General features: G+C 38.7%; 1 protein-coding gene across 1 annotated transcript in view; it reads right to left on the bottom strand.

Annotated features, from left to right (window-relative positions):
• Positions 1-24,359, bottom strand: part of MED13 (mediator complex subunit 13) — a 58,512-nt gene that overhangs the window by 28,376 nt on the left and 5,777 nt on the right. Inside the window, exons 3-6 of the mRNA XM_035561079.2 lie at positions 16,951-17,119; positions 2,824-2,969; positions 1,557-1,754; positions 476-670 (exon numbers count right to left, since the gene is read on the bottom strand). Of these exons, the coding sequence (XP_035416972.1) occupies positions 476-670; positions 1,557-1,754; positions 2,824-2,969; positions 16,951-17,119 (708 nt within the window). The remainder of the gene's footprint in view (positions 1-475; positions 671-1,556; positions 1,755-2,823; positions 2,970-16,950; positions 17,120-24,359) is intronic.

Genomic DNA, 24,359 nt, shown 5'->3' with positions numbered 1-24,359 from the left:
GACTTAAAGCAGTATTCTATAATAATTACTCACATGGTTCAGAAGGCACACAGCCTATAGGAAAGTCAAGTACAAAGAAGCTTCCTGGGACTGCGAAAAGGCTGAAAACACCACCTTGCTTATCAATAACCAAGATACGCAATGATGTTTATAAAGCTACTCCAAAATACATACACACATTGGCAGGGGGACAACACAAAGACCTTGACCACAGAAATGTAAAGTACTGGACTACAGCATCAGATACAAAAGCAGTCCTTACTTTACCCATTTAAAAAACATTTAGGTTAATTTTGCCCAAAAATGAAGAATAAAAATTGTGTTTCACAACAACAGACTTCTGAATTTAAAAAAAAATGATTTTGGTAACAAGTCAGATGTACAGTGAACATCTGAAACCTTTCTAAACACTGCTAGATTTTAAGAAGAAGCCATTAAAATGATTTCTCACATGTAGAAGCTAACTTTACCATACCTGTTTGAACTTCCTCTGGGGATGTCGGTGGAGTTAGAGTTACTGAAGACATCGCAGGATCTCTTGTGGAAGCAGGCACTTGGTGGACACCCAAGCAAGTAGTTGAACAGTGAGACGCCCCAACAGTACTAGGAGCAGGGATGTCTGTCTGAGGAACTAGAACAAAGCACGCTGGATACACCATTCGCACACCAGCTGAAAAAAGAACAAATCTATTTTACAGTTGTTCACCAACAGCTTACATTTAAAATAGTCAAAAAAAAGGATCACTTTACCAGCTGCTCGTAAATTTACCTACACTTTCTACCTACTAAATCACTAACTGTGGACAAGTCTGTTGTCATCATTACCTTAAGATTTGTTTTATACAGAGGACTTGGTTGAATGTATGAAAAAGGCTTTTTTACAGGCAGAGACAGCCCCGGTCTACACATACTACTACTCGAGTCTATTGTTTTGGTTTATAAAGAAAACTACAGACATAGCTTTTAGTACCATGTAAAAGTGACAATATTCCTATCGCCGTCATCATCAGGGTCTCCAACCATCACTGCAATACAAGCTTGCCTCACTTACTACAGAGAAATGACGACATTAGTTGGCAAATTAAAGGTCAGTAGCGCTCAACAAACAAAACTACTGTGTCCAAGGAGCTTAGATTTTAGAAACAAGAGGAGATAAATGCAGTGCCTGAGTACACTAAGTTCTTCAGGTTTGTGGTTTTGAAGAAATCCCTGAAAGGCACTGTTCTGTTTGAATTTGCACAGAATCTGAAACAGTACAACATGCTTTTGATGCATCTCTGATGCCAACAGTGACAGTCTAGTGTTTTTGTTTTAAATATAAAACAAACAGTCTTGCTTCTCAGGGCACAAAGAAAAATACCTTATCTAATAGGTCTGTAAAACACAATTTAAGTAGCCACTTGTTTTAGATAGGTCCAATCATTAAATAGAAAAGGAAAAGACCAACGGCTGTCACAAACGGCTGCAAAAGAATAAAATGGGGTCAATTCCACATGCAGAATTTTGAAGACCTAACCAAACAATTTCAGTAATTAAAAGGTAAAGAGAACACATACCAACAAGGACTTCGACAGCAGCTAAAGAATCATCTTCCCAATCCATGTCTTCTTGCTTTTCCTCAGACCCCTCCTTCAAGTTAGATGTGACAGGATAGAATTGTTTCCATTCACCAATAAGCTTTTTTGTCGATGAATCAGAAAGCTTGAATGACTGCCCTGTGAGTGTGCCATTTAATCCAAAGGGACTTAGAATAACTAAAAAAAATAAATACAAGTTATAGATTATATCTAACCAAAATTTGCACTTCCCACTGAAACAGCATTAGTGTTATTTCAGCCACACCAAATAACTTACCATTGGTAAGTACACCCTGATCACATTTTACTATACTGCACAAGTTGGAGGCAATAGGTACGCATTGTTAAATGTATGTATACTGTAAGAACTGAGGTATCACAATAACCATTCCCAATTAATCTGTTTAAACAAGCAACAAGCAAGTTTTTGACTGGGCTAGCAATGACTCTGCAATACACAGGTGGGATAAAAGAAGACCATTTCAAATTCTGACAGTTACAGTGTTTCCCCATCCTTTCATTCTGCTTGGTACAGTTACAATAATAATGCTACATATATAAAAGGAAGTAATCTGTTTCGTGTTTAGTCTTGTCCATATTAGAAAAACACAGCTGCTGTTATATTGCATTCAAAGAAAGCAAGTTTGGACACTGAGCAGTAATAAACAACGGCAATGCACAGTCATGCAGGAGAAGTGACTCCTCTAGCCAACACAAGTGTGTCTTAGACAGGGAATGATCAAACAGCCCACTAACCAGACTCGGGCCCCATCACTCCTTTGTCTTCGAGAGCATAGCCTGCATCTGCTGGTGGAACCAAAGCAATTTACAGGCAAGGAATAGCCAAATAAAAATGGGAAAGGGGAGTGAATAGGTTAAGTACGTCAAGTCAGAAATGGATTTCTAAAAGAGAGGTTGTGGAAGGTATGTGGCGGTTATAAAGCATGTTGAAAACGCAAAATATTTGAGTCACCCATAGGACAGTATTCAGAAATAAAGTTTACTGTATCGTAAAGTCACATTATTGGGCAACATGCCAAAAAGATGAATATGGAAATCATCCAGCTGCAGAAGATCCGAAATCCAACTGGCTTCTGACTGGCTATGTCAAGACAGCAGATGTTTGGGTAGAACACGTAGTCAATGCAAAACAGAATGCCTCTGCTCCCACTCCCAGAAATCCTGATACTGAACAACTCCAAGGATTGATTTATTTTAATACACACTAATGACCAGCAAAACCTACCTTGAAAAGGGCTGTTAGACTGCTGGGCAAGGGTGAGGTGTTCTTCACTAAGCAGGTACACAGGTTGATGCTGACTGATCTCCACACTGGTACAAACATTGCTATCCCCATGTAAGAAAAAGGTGAACGAGCAGGACAAGTGCTCACTGGGGAGAGAAAAAAACAAATCCTAAGAATAGATCCTACAATGGTAAGTAAGTTTTCTCACTAATTTGAAGGGATTTCATTCCAAAATATTCATTAATAAATACTCAAAAATCCATTCCATCTTAATAACTAAATGCTAAATACATGTTTCCTTGGGGACCATACAACGTATTACAGTTTAAAGACGAAAAAAAATAAAATCAATCAGGAAGAAAACAAGAGATGCTAAGTTTTTTCTTTAGATTGAGACTTTGTATTTTGATGTCTAGAGAAAATTTAAACACTTTTCTTTGCAAATCAAAGTAAACTGACTTAATATTTTATAATATATTTATTAAAAAGCTATAAATATATTTCTGAACATTCATTAATTTTAAGGAGGTCATATCTAGGCTCTTCTGTCAGAGATTCACTAAGCAGAATTTATATTTTAAGATTTATATCAAATATTTGCCAACAAGTAGCTTATTTAAAAGCAGAAAGAAATGCAGCAGCTTTGGGAAATTGGTATTTTTTATTGTCAGGGTTTTGTTGGTGGTGGGTGTTTTCTTTTGTTTGTTTTATTGAATCTCATCGCCATGTTCCTAAAGCCAATCAAGTAACTAAAACTGAACTTCCACACCTACAACAGGAAGATATGAACAATTTAAGAAAAAGTCTTTGTTAATCAAGTCATGAAAACACACATCAATGTTTACTATCAGATGCTTCACTGACAGCTTCTCAGCCTAGACCAATTGTTTTTAAAAAAAATACAGCCCTGTACAGGAAAAAAAAAAATATATATATATATATATATATCTTTCATACAACACTGAATTAAATAAACCTGGTTTACATAGTGCTTGACATAGCCAATAACTAGTTAGCAGCTCCATGAAATCTTCTACCTCCTTCAAAGACTTCCCAATTTTTGCAGCTATACTACCTGTGTTTTGTTACAAAAATATAAACACCTGCAAGTACAACTAAGAAAATATTTTCTGTCACATCCAAATCATTTTGATGGCTTGTGTGAAATATATTTCACCATTTTTAATTAAAGGGCAGGAAGAGCTTGGGAAGGAAATAAAAGCAGAACCCTGCCAGCCGGCTGCAGAAATAGTATATCTCAGTACCCAATTCCATCTGAAAAATCACTTTTTCAATAATTAAAAAAAAAGTTGTACATGCGCAACGATTTTAAGTTATACAGCTACAAGTTATCTCAAGTGTCAGCCAGACCAATAGATTCCCATAGGAAAGGAACAGATGTGCAAAAGCGAGAAGATGCTGTTTACATTGGACGTTAGATTAGGTCCAACATTTCAGTAACAGAAGAATGAAAGTCAAGGAGAACCTTAGAAATACTTCATAAAATCCTATACAGAAAATAAATCCTTTTCCATAAGAAGGGCAGCACCAAGCACCTGCTCAGTCTCAGGAAAAGAAATGAAACAAGTCAAGGGAAACAGACTAAATGAAGTGAGTCAAAATAGCAGATGCTAGTGCATTTTTGCAAGGTCAAATGGAAGAGACGCTCCATGAACTACCATAGCCTAAAAAGACCGTATGAATGCAATACCACCTTCTGCCCCAAGAATAAAATTAGACCCCATCAACACCAGTACTGCATGCATACTCTTTGTGAAATTTTAGTCTGTAGACTTTTTAGTGAGAACAAAACATAAATTTTGCATTTCTGGAAAAAAAAAAAAGTTTCCAGGCCACTGAAGAACTGAAAAAGTCCAAGCATCTGAGCAACCCCTATTGAAATACAACCTCCAGAGGTGTGTTACTAGATACATCTTCAGTGTCATTTCCAAGATGTTTCTTCGACCAGGAGGTGTATCGTAAGACAGTACAACGTATGAGGAAAAAAATGTTTCTGGAGCTGGCACTATCCATTCAATCTATGGAAACGGAGATAAGGTGGCTTCCTGAATCTCACCCCCAAGACTCAAAGAGCAGCCACCAGGGCAGTCACCGCAATGAGAAGAAAGCTACAGTGTAAAATACGTGGCTTTGACTACCAACAGAATTAAAATCAGGGACCTAGAAGACTTCAAGGATGAGAAAACCCACAGAGTTGAAGGCAGAACAGAAGTGCAGCACCACACTTTTTGTTACAGTATCTTAAAGCCGGCCATGAAGTGAACTCAGAAACTACTCTGGGGGGTTACGGTCCTTGACTGGACCATAACAATTTTCAAGCTGCTTCAAGCCCGTGGTAGTACACTGATCTGCTCTTCAGTTTTATTTTATTTTTAAAGAAAATGAAGAGCCAGGATGCAGAGATACAAGCGAACTGTCATACTCACTAACCACTACTTAGCATAATTGCTTCAGTAAGCTAGCGCAGGACGGCATATTCCCTGCAGATGAAGTAAACTGCTCAGGCATCCCAACAACAGTAGTTTCCAAAATCCAGGGACGATGGAGCTAAGCATCTTGTTGATGATTTCAAGTTCGAGCAAAGTCACACAGTTAGCAAACACCACGAAGCTCCTATATAGAAATCTGATTAAACTTTAATCCTTGTGCAAATAGTTAAAGACTCATCTTGTCAAATTGAACTTTTTTTTTTTTCAAAATATTGCGTGGTTTAAGGTGAAATAGTGGACGGTGCTGTTGGCTCCAGGTGACAGATAGCAATTCAGAAGCTTAGTATGAGGAAGAGTTAAAAGCACATATTCTTTAAAGACACTTTAAATGAGATTAAGCTATGTCTCTAGTTAACGCTACATTATTACACAGATAAAGGGAAGACATCTGTAGTATAATCTGAGAGAATTCAGATAAACCAAGACAAAGAGAAGCATCAGCATGATAACAGAAGCATGTCAATTCACTGCACTGCAAAGCTACTCCTAAGTAGTAGCAAGGAAAATTCAAGGTCATCATGCAAAAGCCAAATCCAAAAAAAGAGAAAATAATACAAAAAAGACATCTCCCCTCCCCCCATTGAGCAGGAGGGAAGTTTCCAACAAAATAATGAAGTAAGACAGTGGCCATTGTTGGCACTGACATCATTCAAACAGCTTTAGCATGAAAGCTGCAAGCACACTATTTGTAGCAGAGAAAAGCAGATCCACTACGCTACAATTGATTCTAAAGTCTCAATGCAGATTGTTCACTAATTTTGCTTATAAATTTAGCAGAAAAATCAGGCACATCACCTTCGATTTTTGTTTTGGTAGGTGCAATGAAGTCATTTTATGCACAATAGAATACAATTGTTATATAGTCGGTACACACAGCAAAATACTGCTGTCCTTAAATTCAACTGAAGCGAAAAATTTCCACGTGGTACCTCCTGAAAACATGCGTCGTCTTAACTAAAGGTTAGCAAAGACAAAACTAATATTTTATGAATTCAGACACAGCATTAAATTTCTTCTAACTAGTCAAGCTCAGGAACTGTTTATTCCTATTTAACACCATCAGTTCTGTGTTACAAAAATCAGTGTTTATGAAAAAAAGTCAAAAATACAATGAAGAATTATAATAATAATTTTTTTAAAAAAGCAGGAACATACCAAAGCTTTTTGCAAAAGAGTGGAGGAAATGTGGTAGGAAAGGTAGAAGCAGAGCTCTAAGTTACTGGCTGCCCCTACATACACTATTTTATGGACTAAGCAAGAAACCCATAAACATGTATGTTTTTTATTATGTTTATATTTACTTTTATGGATACATTTGCACATTCCCCAGTTCTGTAAGTTTCCAGAGATTCACTGGTAGCACACAATGCCACCTCAAACTCAGCTCAGGAGGAATTTTCTCAAACCTTTCCAAAAGCTATTAAATTCCACCACTTGTCTAACTTCCTCTCCTATTCTCAATGGCTCACACTGCAGACAAAAATCCTAATTAAGTAAAAATGACAGGATCCCCTTCAGAATTTAGCAAGTCCACTTAGTTGGTCAAAAAGCATTTCACTTCAGGGTAAATAGGCAAATTACTTTTACAATTTAGTCAGGTACACAAAACCAGAAAATTGGTGATTTCCTGCCTACTAATACAGAGTTCGTCCTATGCTTTTATTTGTGGACTTTTTTTTTTTTTTTTTTTTTAAGTACCTCGGAAGATCACTAGGTAATTTGTGCAGAGCATCTCATGACTGTAGTATAAAGAAAACCTATACCAACCTATACCACAATGCTCAGAACTTTTGTTGTACGTGCATAGAGGTGCCAACAAATGCCCCCCCCTCGGAAAAGCTTGTCTTAAAGCTACTATTGATTCTCCATTTATTTTTTTTTATATATTTTTTTTAGTTCTACAGTACAATCAAGTATTGTCACATGTGCACACAGAAGAGCAGAGGACAAAATTTTAAACAGAAAATTCTGAAAACACAACCCTAATTCTCAAAAATCTCATTTTCTTGCTCAACTCTGAATATAAATTAATTTCATTAAAGGCCTAACTATAGGCCTTAACTATTAATAATCTAGTGTCCAACACTGGTAACCCATCTCTGGATACAAATGTTATGAAGTGTTATCAGATTGAACATTCTGTATGAATTTTGATCTGAACACACCAGAACTGAGGGAGTTTCAACACTGAAAAGAAAAAAAAAATCCTTCAGAGATGAAGGATTACAATTCTATGTGAAAAGAAATGGCAACCACTGTGGACAATTTCAATAAATTTCTTTTTCTACCTTCCTAAGGGAAACTGAAGTAAAAGAGGGGAAACCACACTGAAATTTACATATACATGAGGTTTCTGCATCTCCATTAGCAAATCTGAAAACACCTCCTTGATAAAAAGATAATTAGGTCCGTTGTTTTTTTTTTTCTCCTCCACATTAGTACTTCTGTAGAGCTTTATGTCTTCGAAGTGCTTCACAAACATTAGCTGCATTAGAACCTCACTAATCCACACTTCACTAGATTACACACTTCAAGTCAGCACCGCACCATGGCTGAAAGGCAAGGAGACTGCAGCAACATCAGAAGCAACAAAGGAGTCTGCAATTAAAGAAACCCTATACCACGTTTGATAGCAAAGTCAAAAAAGCATTCAAACGTCTCAACTGAAAGGAGAATGTTTCTTTGTTTTTATAGCTATCGCGTTTTTTCCTAGATTGTCTGTAAATTACTTCCAAGTTGATCCGAGTGGCTAACCAAGTCAGAGCACCAGCAATCGTAACAAAATATTTACCATATTCTCACTATGTATTTTTCTATTCCCATTTCCTCGAAGAGGAAAAAGGACACGGCAAAGCTAAATTATTCTCCCAGAACTAATGACTTGCATAATTACTTTTCTACCATTTCCCTTTCAATCAGGCAGAACGCTTCATTTAGGAGCACAAACACGGAGATACAGTTTTAAGTCTTATTAATACTGTTCGCTATTTCTGATTGTTATAAAGTGTTTGCTAAAAGCTGGGATACGCTGGCCAACACCCTGAATCCTTTGGGGCATTTTGACCAAGAATCAATATATATCGTGACTGGCTGACAACAGTCATCATCATCATCCATTGACCTGACAGCTCCCAACTGATGCATCACAACTGCCCAAATAAAAGCATCTCCAAACAGTTATTCTTCACTACAGCCTATTACAGGCAGTATATTATCAAATAAGTTTCTTTTTAAAAAGGTGACAGTTGCCTTCTCTAGTAAATTATTGGGCTGGAAAACACAGTCTTACATTTAAATAGGTTCTTTGGGAAAGAAAATCCCTTTGTATTCAGTTATTCACCTGTACTCCCCCCCAACCTGTTTGAAAAATAACACTATAGCAATGAGCAGAGAATAGAAAATAAAACAACTGCCAAGGAATAAGTCTAGAGGAATTCCATACCTGACCACATGCTCAACACGCGCTGCCATCATCCTCTGTTCTACGCTACGCTCTACGCTTTGTTCTCTGTCAGGCAACCCTCGAGGCTTTTCATCATGGAGAAGAAAGAGGGAAGCTGCCAAGCCACTTGAGGCTTTCTGAGCTAACGGAAGAAAAGCAGAAGCAACTCCCTCAAGACAACCCATCTACCACCTTTTCTTTGTAAGTGCTTGTTCAGAATAGTTCTTTGTGACTACACACATCTTCCAGGAATAGCCAGAACACTGCAGTGCGCTAATGAAGAGCGGCTTTCTACGCAGCCACCTTCACACCTGCACCGCTTCAACAGCGATTTTAAATATGGAGTCTTCAATCTCTGCTCACCGTGCCATAACCCTCAATGAGGAGACTCCACAATCTTCGTTCAGACTAGAAAAGAACTGGAATTTAAATATGCATTTGTAGTAATAAGCAAAATATGAAGATAAGGAAAATGCTAAAGTCAGATAATTATATTAATGCAGCTTAAAAAAAAAATGTTGCCGGAAAAACACATGGTGGTTGTGGGATTTTTCCCTTGTTTCATTTTGTTTGTTTTTAAGAAATGAAAGAAAAAAGCATAAGGCAGATACACAAATTCTGAAATAGTTCAGGAGCTTTGTTTTTTTGTTTGTTTTATTTTGGGGTGTGTGTTCTGGTTTTTGTTTGTTCTTTCAAGTGCTAGGGCATGAGGGAAACAGAGAATAGGAAGAACATGCTAACACACATACTCATTATTTTGCTGCACTACTTTCTATGCTAAGAGTTTGAATCATCATTAATCAATTCACAAACATGCCTTTCTTGCCGTTGGCTACAAGTTTCCCCATAACATCAGGGTCTGTATCAGCCCCTATCACAGGGTCTGCACTTCAAGCAGACACACTGGCATTAATATCCTTAATGGGAAAGCTCAAAGAGATGTAACCAAATGCACATCTACATTTTTCTAGCAAGTTGCATACTCTATCTTAACATGCAGTAATAGTATCTCCAAATACAGATGCTTCTCTAACTACCGACAAAGAGATGGAACAGCAGACATTTTTCTAAGCATCTCTGAGTAACTCCCTATGGTCATGAAGGTAAATATAGCAGAAAGCTGATTTTGATGATAACACGAAGCAAAAAACATAGCTAATAGCAAAGTAGAAAAACTTCCAGTTCAAAGCACATCATTAATGACTACTGTCAAAGGCTCTACAAAATATTTTTCACATAGCTAAGGATATTTTGATGTTCACTAGAACTGCAAGTTAAAATATATATATTTGTTTATTCCATAACCAAGTTGTGTGCACTAAAACAAATACAAATGTTGTAACCTGTATTCCAGAATGTCATATTCACCTTAAAGACTTCCACATTTAGTCATTGCTGTCATTACTGAGCTTAGTTTCAACCCAATAAAAACAAGGTTGAAACAAAAATATATATTTTTGCATATTAAAACCACAGACGCAAAGCTGATTCTTTCAGAATGCAACCAGAACTTCAGATACCTCTATATACACACAAAATTGTGCATATTTCTGCAGATACAACAATTATAAGTAATATTACAAAAAGAATTGGCTCGTGTTCCTGTATTTCTGAACTCGTATGAGACTAATAAAGCTGTCATCTTGTATTTTAGCATCCTTTCATTATTCAGGATACAAATCTCAGTTATCTGAACTTATGCTTTCACAAGAAAATATACATGTGCTATAAAGAATAAGAATCCAGAATATATTTGGAAAACAGATAATAGCTAGACATTAATATATTTCAAAGCAACAGTTTTCGATCTATGGCTCTGCCCCATTCTGAAACATTTATAAACATCTTGGTAAGCCAGATGTTTTCAAAGCTGAAAATTGAAACGTGTTACAAAATTTTCATTTAACAAAATTTGACCTATCTGCATGGTTTTAGTGCTACCTTGTTGCTCAGTGAACAAACAGTATAGATTCATTGTTACAAGCTAAATACCACTTTCAGTTTTTCCTGACGAATCAACCACCACTGTAACTTAAGCTAAATAAGAGAAAACTGCTTTGTGATGTAAAGTGCTAAATTTGTCTGCTTGTAGTCTCTGTAGCAACCCAATATTCCAAAGAGACAATCATGTGATCAATGCTCTCAGCTCCTGCTGTTTATCCTGCACTGTCCTACTTACAGCAGCTCTCAATTCCAGCTGTCTACAGTAAAAGGAAAAACATCACCTGCTCTCCTGCCGGTACATGATGCCAGAACAGCCTCATTAGAGCTGTTGTAAAAGAAAAAAAATGTTGACATTGTTTGATTTAAAGACTAACGTAGGTAGGAAATTTACACAGCAAAAGCAGTTGAGCAGACTTAATAGATTACAGAAAATACCCCAACAGTATCAAGGAAGAACCACTTCATTTCAGCTATTCAGATTTCAAATTAAATATATAGAAATAAAGGCAAAGCCCATTACTACATGTACTTGGTCAGTTAACTCTCAATCACGAAGTTTTGAGCTTCGGCATCCAGAAGTCTCCTCCTTCTGTTCCTTAAAATAATAATAATGATAATAAATAACAACTCAGAGCATCCTTCTAGAGGAAGCAAGAAAAACCGTGTCGTTCCTATCAAAAGAGGGCCCCCTGGGAAATAGGAAAAAGGTAGCCAAACAGCAGGATGAGGCAGGAACGTGGGCTTAAGACCCAAAACATAATATTCGCTTTGTCTTAAGGGCAGAGAAGACCAAACAGACAATAGCCAATCTTTCAGGGTAGCTGCTGTTACATTATCAACATAAACATTTCTGCAGTAGGCAGCAATTACTATGTCCCTATCAAGAAAAATTTGCTCACGCCCCCGACCCAAGTCATGGCCATTTGATACTGAAGAATTGCCAACACACTCACAAAAGGAATCCATTGTGGATAGTTTTACTTCTTCCTCTTGGTAAGACAAGGTAGAGAAAAAATATTTATATATATATAAAATATACAGACACCCACAAAATATTTTCCAGCAGTCATTTCCCTTGAAGTCATGTACTTGCATTATATAAGCCCGTACCTAGGCTAAGGTTAAACTGCATTACTTGTGAAACTTGTGCAGCAAGTTTTATTCTGTAAGCTATGATAAGCTTATCACTTATGATTTTCCAAGTGGTGTTTTTTTTTGTTTGTTTGTTTGTTTGGATTGGGGAAGGGTTTTTTTTTTTTTTTAGTGAACAGTTTTTTTTTTTTTTAAGTAAACATGTAGCCACCCAGAGCAACTCCTTATTTCCTATTTAAAATGAGGAGGAAAAAAAAGCAACCGTACAAATAATGCAGTAGTTTTTAGCATTCTGGGTTTCCAGTCTTTGATCAGATCATCCCACCAGATCAATATTGCTCAACTATTTGCTTACCGGCATTTCAATTGTGTTAAAAGTTAGCAAGTTGTACTTATTGCCTAAAAAACTTCAGCAGATGTGCTCCACATAAGCACTTGGTACTTTTATTTTCATTAGGAATATCAAGTTTAAGCTTTATTAAGGAACTTTATCTAAAATAGTGTTTAAACTGACGAGTTTCCTAATCATATTTATACTAGTTACACACAACTATTTTATCACCCAGCTGGCAGGAGGCAAAGCCTCATCCAGAGGCCGCCTTTGAGCAGTCTAAGCAGAAAAGGGAGACAGTTGGATGCAGCAGATCACAATCTCCACCTCTCACATTCAAAGCGTGGGGTTTTGAAGAAAGCGCACACAACTATTTCTGAATGTTACAATAACAACACGATAGGTTGGAAAGGAAGAAAACTTAGTAATTTAATATGTTGTTATTTAAACCACATTATGGAGCTTCTGTAATCCACCCCACTTTAAGTGACTGACAAAAAACGTGGCAAAAAAATGTGACAAATACTGTGGAAATCATTTTTTTCCCTGCTTGGCTATAAGTAAGGCCATTAACAAAACCTTCTCTTTAGTCTGTTATTACGCTGTCAACCCAGCTGACCCCAATCCTGAAAACTTTGGGAATCACCTGCTTAAAAATTAAGAGCAATAAAGAAAAAAAACAGTGTGCACAAAAGAAAATCGCCACACACACTTCTTGGAGTTACCGACTCCATTCCTACCCTCTCTCTAAACAGAAGTGGAACTAGCGTACTCAAAAACCTCAGACAGTTTCCTCGGGCATGGTAACTGTGACTTGTTCTAGCAGATCAAGTTTCACCAAATACACATCTGGCTCACTTTTCCCAATGCTGGTTTTAGACTGGGGGGAAGTAGGGGGTGAGAGGGAGGCAGGGAAGAGCAGGTCATGGTTATTACCTTGCAGCCTTGTCAACATGCAGCACGTGACTGCAGAACACAAACATTCGAGGGGGTTTGATGTGGCGTTTTGGTTTGGTTTTTGCCTCTTCAGTAAAAAACATTACACAGGTTTTAATGTTAAAGTTAGATTAACAAGTTTTAGTAGTCACATCATAAACATCTTTAAATAGTGACCACCTAAAACCAATTAATTCTTACTTCCTTGGTTATTTGTTCACATATCCCAGTGGCATCAGTTTATGAGCATTATGGACTGTCCTCTTAAAAATTAAAAAAAAGTCAATGGAACGATGAAGAAGTGAAGGTTGTGGTGTGTTTGGGTTTTCAAAAAACCTTACGCAGGGAGAAAAACAAGAGCAACAGACAGGAAGCCACGGCTGCCTGAGGACCTGTCATCCCAGTCAAACACCCATTAGAAATCACACCCTCATGTCTCACGGGCCTCCTGCTCCGCCGCCCCACGTGTGAGGTGAGCACACCGCTCAGCGCAACAAACAGCCCTTTAGTTCCCTGCCACAGTACCACACACACAAGAAAAACCCGACGCTGCCTTTTGTAGCTGGGACACCAGGAAGTCTCACGCAGGCTGGAGCCACGTGCTTTCAAACTGAACTCCGAAAAATTCAGATGGGAACAACTGCAAATGAAAGAAATAGCTCCATCCGCACATCCTTCACGGAGAAAGGAAGGGAAAAAGTGGGACTGAGGCTCTGCACAGCAGTCATCTACAGCTCCAAAAAGCACATGAACGAGTTACCTTCGTAGCCAAGAGCGCTGGCGACCGAGTCTCTAATCCAAGTCTTTGAATCCTAAAATTGCCAGCAAGAACAACCGACCTTATCTAAATCTGTAGTTAGAATAGACAGAAAGCCAATCTGCAGAGTAACTAGCCAAGTCCCAAAGTACAGGGCAGTATAAGCTACGATCTGAAGTAGACTGGTAACAGATTTCATACCCAGCATAATAAGCATCTCGAAATTACATAGGCACGTGAGTTCTACACTCAGGGTTTCTGAATGTTAATGCAAAGAACAGCCCAAAGAAAACAAAGCAACCCTAACTACAGGATGAGCAGCCACTCGATAACTGTAACAAGGGCTGAAAGGAGGCAAGGCAGCATTCGTTCCCTTCCACTACCCGGAAAATCCTTCCTCCTCTTGAGCATAGAGGCTTTCTTTCTATACTTCCACTGCTACTTAATATTTTCTAAGATGGAAACGAGGAATAAAGATACGCCAACATCATCACACGTTAACTTTTTCTTTCCGTAAGGATGATATACATTTGATCTGCACAGGCAATATAGGGAAGTAATTACAACCTTTCTGAACAGAAGTCTTTCATTCCCCGTGACAGATGCAATACCTGCCACGTTAATCTGTGGCTGCCTCCACACAGGAGGAGCACTACTTTCCTGGGGAGGAAATTTATATATATATTTTTATATAAATTTATATATATATATACATATATATATATATAAATAAAATAAAAATATATAACAGAGGAAAAAATAAGTCTTCTGAAAAAGACCATTCTTCCCACATCAAGAAGCAAGTACAACATGCTTATGAAATCAGCATTATGAATCACTACTCTTATTACTAGAAAGATAGAAGACTAGAAAAAGTGCCAAAAAAGACAAAAATGTAGCTTCAAAAGTGTTCTGATTCTTAAAATAAGCGTATCCATAATCATGGACAAAAGCATGGCTCTGGGGAGGTGTTGACGGTGGTTTATTTTTTTAATTAAATCACCACACCTACAGAAGAGATGGACTTAAGATCCATTTCATCATCAAGACCAATACTAAGGAAGGAAAAAAACACAAAAATTGGTCTAAAACTAACAAAAACTAAACAGCTCTAACACTCCTACAGAGCCTTAATACCAGCTGTCTACTAAAAAACGTATTAGCAACCTAGGTGCAACATTAAGGGCATTTTCCAGGCTGGCTCCTTTTATGTGGAGTTAGTGCCTTGTGCTCTGCTCCAGTGTCATGCTTAACACTCAGTGAGAAGTGTCCCTTTTGACTACAAGAGCCTCTAAATTTATGCAAGGGACCAAAATCCACTCAAATCATTCCACCTGACACTTCTTCCTCAGCCCCAGAAGTGACATGCTTCCCAGCTGCAGGGGCGGTATCACAAAGCAGCTGTTTCACTCCCTTGGGCTCCGCTCTGCACAAAGTCGCAGGGAGCAACGGGGGCCTGAATGGATCCCTCCAAACAGCCTAAATTTACCGAGTATAGATCAGACTTCTAGGAATATCTATAAGAGGCGAGCAAAATAAGCCAGGAGTATGCGCATCTGTTAACTACTCCCCTCCCTTTATTTCATACAAATCAGTACTCAGAATACCAACTGGTATTGAAGTACCTGGTAGGAAACAGATTGCTCTACAAGGAAATTGTTTAACACAGATCTGCCTTATCTTTCTACCTACTTCCCCACTGGTTCTGGACTACTTATGATGAACTTGTGTTGCAGGTAAGCACACAATTCCTTCAGTTTTTCTCATCAACCATACTGACCTTCTGAGCTTCTTTTTTAAAGAAGAAGAGAACAAATTATAGAGTTTCCAAATTAAACAAATACTGCTATTTTATTTTAAAAGGTTTCATCAGCTTTTCCAGCTGTTGCAGAGAGCTTTATAGAATTACTGTAAGAGATGCCATGACATAACTAATGCTGGTTTCAAATGGCAATTTGGAAAACCAGTTCCTCAAATGAGGAAAGCCCAGAGCATGCCAAGATGCTATCAGTCTAAATAGTTAAAAGTAAACTCTTTACTATTGATTTATAGCACCAACAGACAGAAGAAATGGATGGGCAAGGACACCCCAGAGAGGAGACATTTGCCCTGACTAGGATGGAGAAAGAGATGCCTAGAACTAAAGGACAAGTTTATGTATAAATTAAAAGCAGCCGTTCACAACTAACAGAAACACACACAAACATGTGCTTCTGCTTCTTTTGCTCCAAAACAGCTCTAGTTCTCTTTCAAGTTTAAATTTATTACAGAAGATGCCCACAAAGGCCAACTCCACACCCAAAAAGCAAAGCCACTGATCTCAAAATTTCCTGCATGCAAGATTTAACACACACACACACACACACAGACACACACAAAAAAACACATTCTCTAAGCTTTAAATTACTTTGGATTTTAAAAGCTGATTTGGGAACAGAGATTAAACTTGTTCCAGCTAACCTAGTTTTTATTCATTTCATTATTTATTGCTAGGCAACATAGACCATGTCAAACCACGTTAGAACCATGCGAAGAAGTTCTTCCAATCTAGACCAGAAATTTGCTTCTCGCCCTCCTCCCCCTCAGTGTGGAAGCCATATGCATTCCTCTAGCACCACTGTTCCCAGATGCAACCTGCTTTCTGACCAGGAGCTGACAAACTCTCTTCTCAAAGACTACTGTACGATGCAATTTATCCAAACTGCACGTGAAGCCTGCGAATAGCTCTCTAGACCCCGCTTTCTCAAAGAATAAGTAGTATTTACAATCAGAATTAGTCCCCATCACTATATTTGGAATTTCAGAGCAAGGCTCTCTTCACAGTTACCCTTTTCCTCCTTCCTAGAAGACTTCAGCTTCTTTTCCGACATCTCTCTTACCCATGGTCTGTGTTAGAGTATGAGTACAGGAGAGATGGACTATTAAGTGCAGTATTACTTCTCTTCGTCATAAGGAAGTTTTGAAGAACTTCGAAAAGGCAGTAAAACAAGAAAGATCAGGGATCCAGGATCCCAAACAAGCCATAAACTGAGTGCTCTTAATTAAAGATTTCTTCTAGCATGAAGCTTAAATAAACCCTACAGCTTCTTTAATAATGCAAAATAGAACATCCTACCTTTTGTTTATAGGTTTTTCATCTTTCTCATAGGGCTTCACAAACCATTTCCCAATGCGCACAAAATTCCGATTCATTAAACACCTCTCCAACAGGTTGTGAACGGCTTTGAAAAGCAGAGTGCGACATTCATAAGAAAGTCCATTCTCCCAAACACCATCTTCCTCTTCTACAAGGCAAAGGAGAAAAAAATAAGTTAATATTGAATTACATTCTATTATTTCGTGTACTAGACATATCATAGAATTCCTCTCCCATAAGCTCTTAAGATATTCACAGCATAACACAAAAACAAAAAGCCTGTAACTTTCAGATAATTCTACTCACATTATAAATCTCCACCCCCCCCCCCCCCCAAAAAAAAAAAGATTCAAGGCTGCTGGTAAACAAAAGGGAAAAACTAGCACCAGTAAGTTACATGTTGCAGTCTGCAAGAACACTGTATATGCTGATCTGCTTGCAAGGTGGCTCATGTTTTGAGTGGTCTGAGCTACTTACCCTGAAAAGTTAGCTGATAGTTATGCTTTAAAAAAAAAATTTGCCCAAAGCCAGATTTTTAATATATCCTTATGTCTTTAGCTATCACTGACTGAAGAGCCAGGCACATAGATCAATGATTAACTGACCCTTAATGGTCATCCATTCGCTAATTGGGGGGGGGGGGGGGGGGGGGGGGGGGTGGAACCGGGAGGGAACACCACCCAGCTTCAGACAACGCTGGTAGGAACAACCTAAACCTTTTCCCCAGAAGATATGCACAACCGTATTTATTATTTTAAAATTTTTTTAAGACCCAGAACAAACAAGATAAGACACTTCTGCATGTAAATAGAACAGCAAGCAGAAAGACAAGGCCCAGTTCATACTGGTACAATTCTGAAGTGAAACACTGAGATCTTACGTGCCCCACAAATCTAACACAGGCCTCGAATCCAACTTATGCAAGCCAAGTTGATTTGCCACATCGGAAAGCAAGATTCATTACAAGATGCTGTAATCTCTTTAACCACTCTGGCTTGTAATCAGAGTTCGAACACAGTCTGCAGGCCCTAGAAGTCCACGCACCGGTCCAAATAATTACAAAGGCAGCCACATTACGTGAGTAAAGTGAGGGACACTTCAAGGATCCTGTAAGCTCTCTCAATGCATACATGGTGTCATTCATTCCCATCAACATGCTAATTTGGAAGATAACATAAGGAAACTCAAGATCTTGTTCTTAAATTACAGACAATCCGGCCTTACCTTTATGCCTACGATTGCTTGTGCATCACGTTTGACACATATCCCTAAGGATCTGCTACTGGTCACCTTGGACTAACCTAGCACAGTTATTCTTACACCGCCATCGCTATTATACTCCAAGTAACTGCAGAGACTACCAGACTGCCTGACATAGATAAGGAGACGTATTTTTACTTCAGTCTCTGGGTAGTCACAGAATAATTTAGGCTGAAAGAGACCTGTGGAGGTCACTCACTCCCACCCTCAGAGTTCAAAGTTAGAACAGGTTGCTCACATCCCGTGTGTGTGTGTGTATATATATATATATATAAATAAATAAAATATTCCATATTTACTGCCCCTCGAGCCTTCTCTGCACACCTCCAAGGCGTGAGGCTTGGGTTCAGACTTAGTTCCACGTACGAGGTCTTACAATGGCAACCTGCCCGTTCACCTCTCCCTCAGAGAGGGTTTTGGTTCTAACAGCTTTCCACTGGTTTGCTTCATGGTCAGAAAACCCCAGTAATGCAGCCAAGTCCTTGCATTTTAAATCCCCCTTTGAAATAAACCCCTTCACCTTTATCTGGAAGCCACTTAGAAGCTTAAAAGGTTGCAACAGTATTAAGTAAAGTCTCAATACCCTTAAATTAGAGAGCATGGAGAAAAGCAAGCACCTAAGAGTTTTATTTAGGAAGAAACTCTACGGATCATTACAATAAACAGTGTTTAGCACAAGGACGACAGAGGAAGGAATTTCAGGATGCTACTGCAACTAGAACATGGGGACCGTACCTGTGTATTGCTAGATTCCCGACAAACAAATGTACATTTCCACACCAGATCTGTATTGGGAGTTATAGAAAATTACTCATTGTCCCAGAATCCTTCTCTGAGGGATAGAAGCATAAACAGACCTGCCCCATAATTTATAAATGAAGAGGTGCACATCACTACAGATGAATCATTACATTAAATAATTCTGGTGAAGACACGGAAAAGCAAGGAACTGCATTTCCTAAGAGACCTCACCATGAATTTCCCCTAACTCCATTGTGGAAGTTCAGTGAAAGCTTGTTTTTCTGATTGCAAAGCTACACTATAATATAGTAACTCACTAAAGAAACATCAGAGAAGAAGTTTGCAACAAAAAGCAACAAAGGTCCAAAGTCAAAGGGTATAAAAGGCTGGTGCCAAGAGGACACCTTTTCCCCAGCTCGTAGATTTGTAGACACACACAAATGAGCAACCCTATCCTACAGGCAGCTTTGCTGCTCAGCACATACTGCTCAACTGGTGGCAAACAAGCAGCTCAATAGAGCAAACATTAACTACAAAGCTTAATGATATTGGACTTTAACTGCACAATAAACTCCACACCATTTCAAAGGTTAAATAGTTGGTTTCTGTATGGCTTTTGTAATTTAAAAAATGATTTCAAGAACATCCCCTGCATCAATCGCCTATAATGGGAGGAAACAAAGAGCTATTTGCAGACTTTCTGCCTAATTTTGTTTTGACATATTAGTATATCAATGAGAGGAAAGCTGCTGAAGTCGCACGTACACCGAAGCGTAACTCACAGCTTGCATTTTGATGGTCATACAGTGGACACAAACGAGAAGTTTCAATTTTCAGAGGATACTACAAAGCACTAAGCATTGCATTTAACATTAATAGTTGTGCTGACAACCAAGTTACTAACAAAAGTTTACGTGCAAGAACTTGCCACTACATTGTTTCAGCAGTAAACTAAGCTAGGAGAGCCCTTAGGAATTGCAAAAGATGAGCATGTTATGTGGGGTAAGTGTAAGGCATTAGATGGAAATTACAATTAAAACTCTAGAATTTAAAAAGACAGCGTGCTACAAACACGCCTGCTGATCGGAAAGAGCATCTGGGGTCCAAAAGATCAAGCTGAAGTGCATCTTGCCAAAGAAAGGCAAGGTTAAATAGGATGGCAGTTAAAAGATACCCTCATTTCAGAACATGATTCAAATTCATGCAGAAAAATAACAGTAAGTGTTCTGCGTCTTTTTGAAGTCTGTTTAGTCATCAGCCCCAGCCCAACCCCCTTTTTGGTAGGGATGGAAGGGGAGAAATACATCATCAGCTCAGACCTCCCAAATATTTGTCGTCTTCATTTAAATTATTGTTTCCCAACAACTGAAAAAATCCTCCTACTTAATAGAAATTGTGCAAAGTAAACCATTAAAAATCCTTTTATGGGAGGGAGAGGAAGAGACGCTTTTGTCTTCTGATCTTTTTTAAACAGAATAACGGTAAATGTTCAACCTGATAGTCGTAATAAACCAAAACGAGTTGCTGATTCATTTTAAGAAGGTGTTAAGCCACGATTTCACTTCAGACGAGTGATATCCACAAAAGCGCTCTGGTAACCTGGAAGTTACAAATATTTTAATTTTGATTACAAACTTTTTATTTTTGATTAGCCTTCTTAGCTGTCCAAACTGGCCAACTGCTCTGTGGCAGAAATTTATGTCAATACATTAAACAAATATATACATATATTATCCGCCTATAAGGAATTTTCCTCCCTCCCTCTTCACACCACATATGAAGTGGAATTTTCCTTACAAGAACCTACAAAGTTAGGAGAAAAACTGATGGAAACAATGGTCAGGAAAAGGAAATTTTCGTAACACACGCGAACAGCAAACTTTCCTCAGTGAACACCTCCTTGATACCATCACCATCCCAAATTAATGAAACAGTTTCAGAAGGCCGTTTGCTTTCGTTACCTTTGTTCTACTTCACATTCGTCCCACGTCCACCTGAAGCAGCAAAAAAAGCTCGCTGTCACTGACCGTGCCCTCCTGTCCCTGCGGTGCTCTTGGACAAGCACGCTGGGAGGCAGGGGATTGGAAGCACGGTCAGAACACAAAGGCCCTGCCGTTTTCAGGGAACTCTGGAGAAGCGGCCTCTCCATACCTCCCTGTTCTATTCAAGGCAGATATTCTAAAGGGTATTTGCTACCTACAGACCTTTAGTCAAATTTAAGAACCAAGGATTACTAAGAAGCAGAACTTTGCTTAATATGTTGTTGTTGTTTTGTTAGAATAGCAGTTTTTAATTTTTTTGATGTGTTTCTCAATGGAGAAACATACACTAGTAGAAGTTACATTTTCAAGAACGCTTTTAAAGAATGTCTATTTTCCTCCTCCTTCCTTTTAACATCTAGCTGCCCATACCAGCAAAACATCAGTAAGCATCACCTGTTGAAAAGGCTGAATATGTTTTCTGTGCCATTAAAAATGTCTTCCTAATGCACAACAAACCTCTAAAAATAACCTACGCAAAGAAACAAGTCACAGTCAAGCCAGCACTTTGGACTACCGCCCCCCCCCCATTACTTCAATTACACAGAGGAAAAATCCATTCCTTGTATTATGACTTAGAAGCAGCTTTAAGAAGCGTTACTTACTTTCATGGGCTTTCTTTCTGTCATCACTTGACAGCAAGCCACTTGTAGAAATAGATTGATGCAAAACTGATTTATACAATCAAATCACACTTCCTATGGAAGCGTCAGATTACAAGGGAAGTATAATAAGCAAAGTAGTGCGAAATTGTTGCTGTATACAACACTGTAATAATACAATAGTAAAATAGCAAATAAAGGTCTCCTTTAAAGGAAAAAAGATTTTTAACTCCAGATACTTCAGATTAAATAAGGTTGCTCAAACTAAGAATTATTCAGTTAACCTAATGAAAGACTGTTTTATAGTTTTAAGGGCTCACATCCCTTACAAAAGTGAGAAGCAACATTCTGTGTTTAGAAAGCGCTGACTGTAATTCCAAAATACCAACTTCAGAACCCAAGACAGACAACGTACAGTGCAGGGCTGTATCTCGTCCACATTCACTGAAAAGACTCTAGCTACCTCAACTAGTCGCAAAATTTCATCAACTGAAAGACAATCCAAAACAGGAGCTACTGTCCAAAACACCATCCTCCAAATATTCAGCACCGCTATAAGTTAGATTTTATAGTGCCCGCCCTTTACCAGCATTGCATGCCATGTTTTTATGCTTTCTTTACCTAGCAGATTTTTTTTTCCAAGTACTGAAAACCTACAAGTACTACATTTTTATAAGCCTGTGCTGGCTTACGGGGATAACAAGGCAGCAAGTTTCCTTCAGTACTTGCAAGCTCTAAGTTTCACTGGTGTGGAGCTCTTTTACTATGCCATAAGGAAAGAAAAGCTGAACAACTTTTTCACTGCGTGTTGCTCTAATAGCCTCCTCCACGCTGCCTTTGAGTAATACCATAAGCAGATACGTTGTTCCAGCTTATCCTCGGCAATCATGGGCTCATGGCTCATAATGAGCAGGCACGTTACGCATGTGACACCGTACCTCACACCAGCGTATGACACGAAATCCATTCCTATGACAAAGTATTTTTCACCTTACTCCACGTATATTTCGCATGCACGTTTGGCAGTAGAAATGAAAAAAAAAAAGGAAAAAAGTTCACCACCACCTTCAAGCTGGTCCTCGTACCAAGTCACGGAAGTCTTACAGAGTCCGAGTCAGTACTTTCTACATAATGCTCATCAGCAGTTTCGCTGAAGAGGACACATCTATCTCTGACATGGAGGACAGGAGAATGCCAAAGCACCAGTGCCCCACACAGCAAGGAACACCCTTAATGCTTTCTTATTACACATGCAGGAGCACTGGCATCCACCACAGGCAAGCCAAGCTCCCTGTACTGAGCGAGGCCAGCTGCAAAATTACATTTATACATTTATCCCTCACGGAAGTGTGAGGGAGACGATTCAGCAAACAAAAATCTGGTTACCTTGATGTATGACAGATACAAAGAAAACTCTTTAAAGTAAGTTAATGAGATTTAATAGACACCAGAAGGAAAAAGGCACCTTACAGCCCACCATTTAAGAGATGCAACTTGAAGGTCAAAGGCACACTGAAGCATTCCCCTATCCAGGCATTAATCAAAATGTAACCATTTCCTTGGGACTGTCTTCTACATAATTCATACCCAACTGCTCTCAAATTTGAAACTATCTACTATCAATTTTAAAATGTATAGGTAGTTAAAACAAAAAAAGAGAACCCATCTAATAAAATAACTGTTGATCAGACCAGTGAGAGACCATTGCCTTCTGAAATTTGATGAGATGTCCTACTTTAAGGTCTGAGCTGCAGAAATTACTATAATCAAGCCTCCCTGTCACAACAAAAACATAACCTTTGAGATTGTTGGAGGATAAAATAACATGTCACTAACTTCTGCCTGCCTCTAGCTATGTTGAGGGAGAAATAGACTTATGCTTTTCTTTGGAGTTACATACAGTAAGTCTCTTCCTAGGGAAGGAAAAGAAAAAATGATTGAGTGAAGTCAATATTACCGATCAATTACCATCTCTGAACAAGTCTCCTTTTGACATGCCCCCAGGCAACAACAATCCCTGACCATCAACAAGACTGTTATCCAAGGCTGGATACGAGAATTCAGATATAGCCACTAGCACTCATTCAAACACATCTCTGGGGCAAAGACAGAACTTCTAGAATGCACAGGCTGACGAGAGAGAGAGAGGTTTTTTTCCCCATCTGCTATGCATAGATGTACACCCGTAAAACCCTACTTTTTCCCTTTTAAAATGATTTTGGGAAGACACTTCTGCACTTGATAAAGAGATTCTTGAAGGGTGCCTTATTTCAGATCTCTGAGGATTGATGACTGGGATGCGTTCCAGACACTGAATTCCATTATTCATTGAAACTACAAATCACAAAAAAAAATTAACAAAAACTGTCCAAATACTGACCTCTCCCTAACAGGAACAGTTTCATGCCAAATGAAGCCAGAATCAAAGTTGTTAACCCCAGCACATTTCTAACTACAGCTCTTCCAAGCCCCACTTCCCTACAAGAAGCATGCCAGGGGACATGAAGGCCATGCCAGCAGCAGGCTGCTCTTACCCCGCTGTGCCTCCCTCCCTCAGGTCTTCAGGGCAATTCCTCACCTACTGAGTAGGAAAGTTCTAAATGAGGCAGCACCTCAACCATCAGCAGCAAACAATTTCCAATCAATTTTGCAAGTAACAAGCCTCTGCCAGGAAGTAATTTATCTTTCCCGTTGAAAATGAAACAAGCAATCACGGGGAGAACAGGGCAATGTGAATTACTAGCAG

The sequence above is a fragment of the Cygnus atratus genome, chromosome 20 (genome assembly GCF_013377495.2).
Source record: "Cygnus atratus isolate AKBS03 ecotype Queensland, Australia chromosome 20, CAtr_DNAZoo_HiC_assembly, whole genome shotgun sequence".
Classification (NCBI taxonomy): Eukaryota; Metazoa; Chordata; class Aves; order Anseriformes; family Anatidae; genus Cygnus; species Cygnus atratus.
Note: the sequence above shows the minus strand (reverse complement) of the source record. Positions and strands in the feature narration are given on the sequence as shown.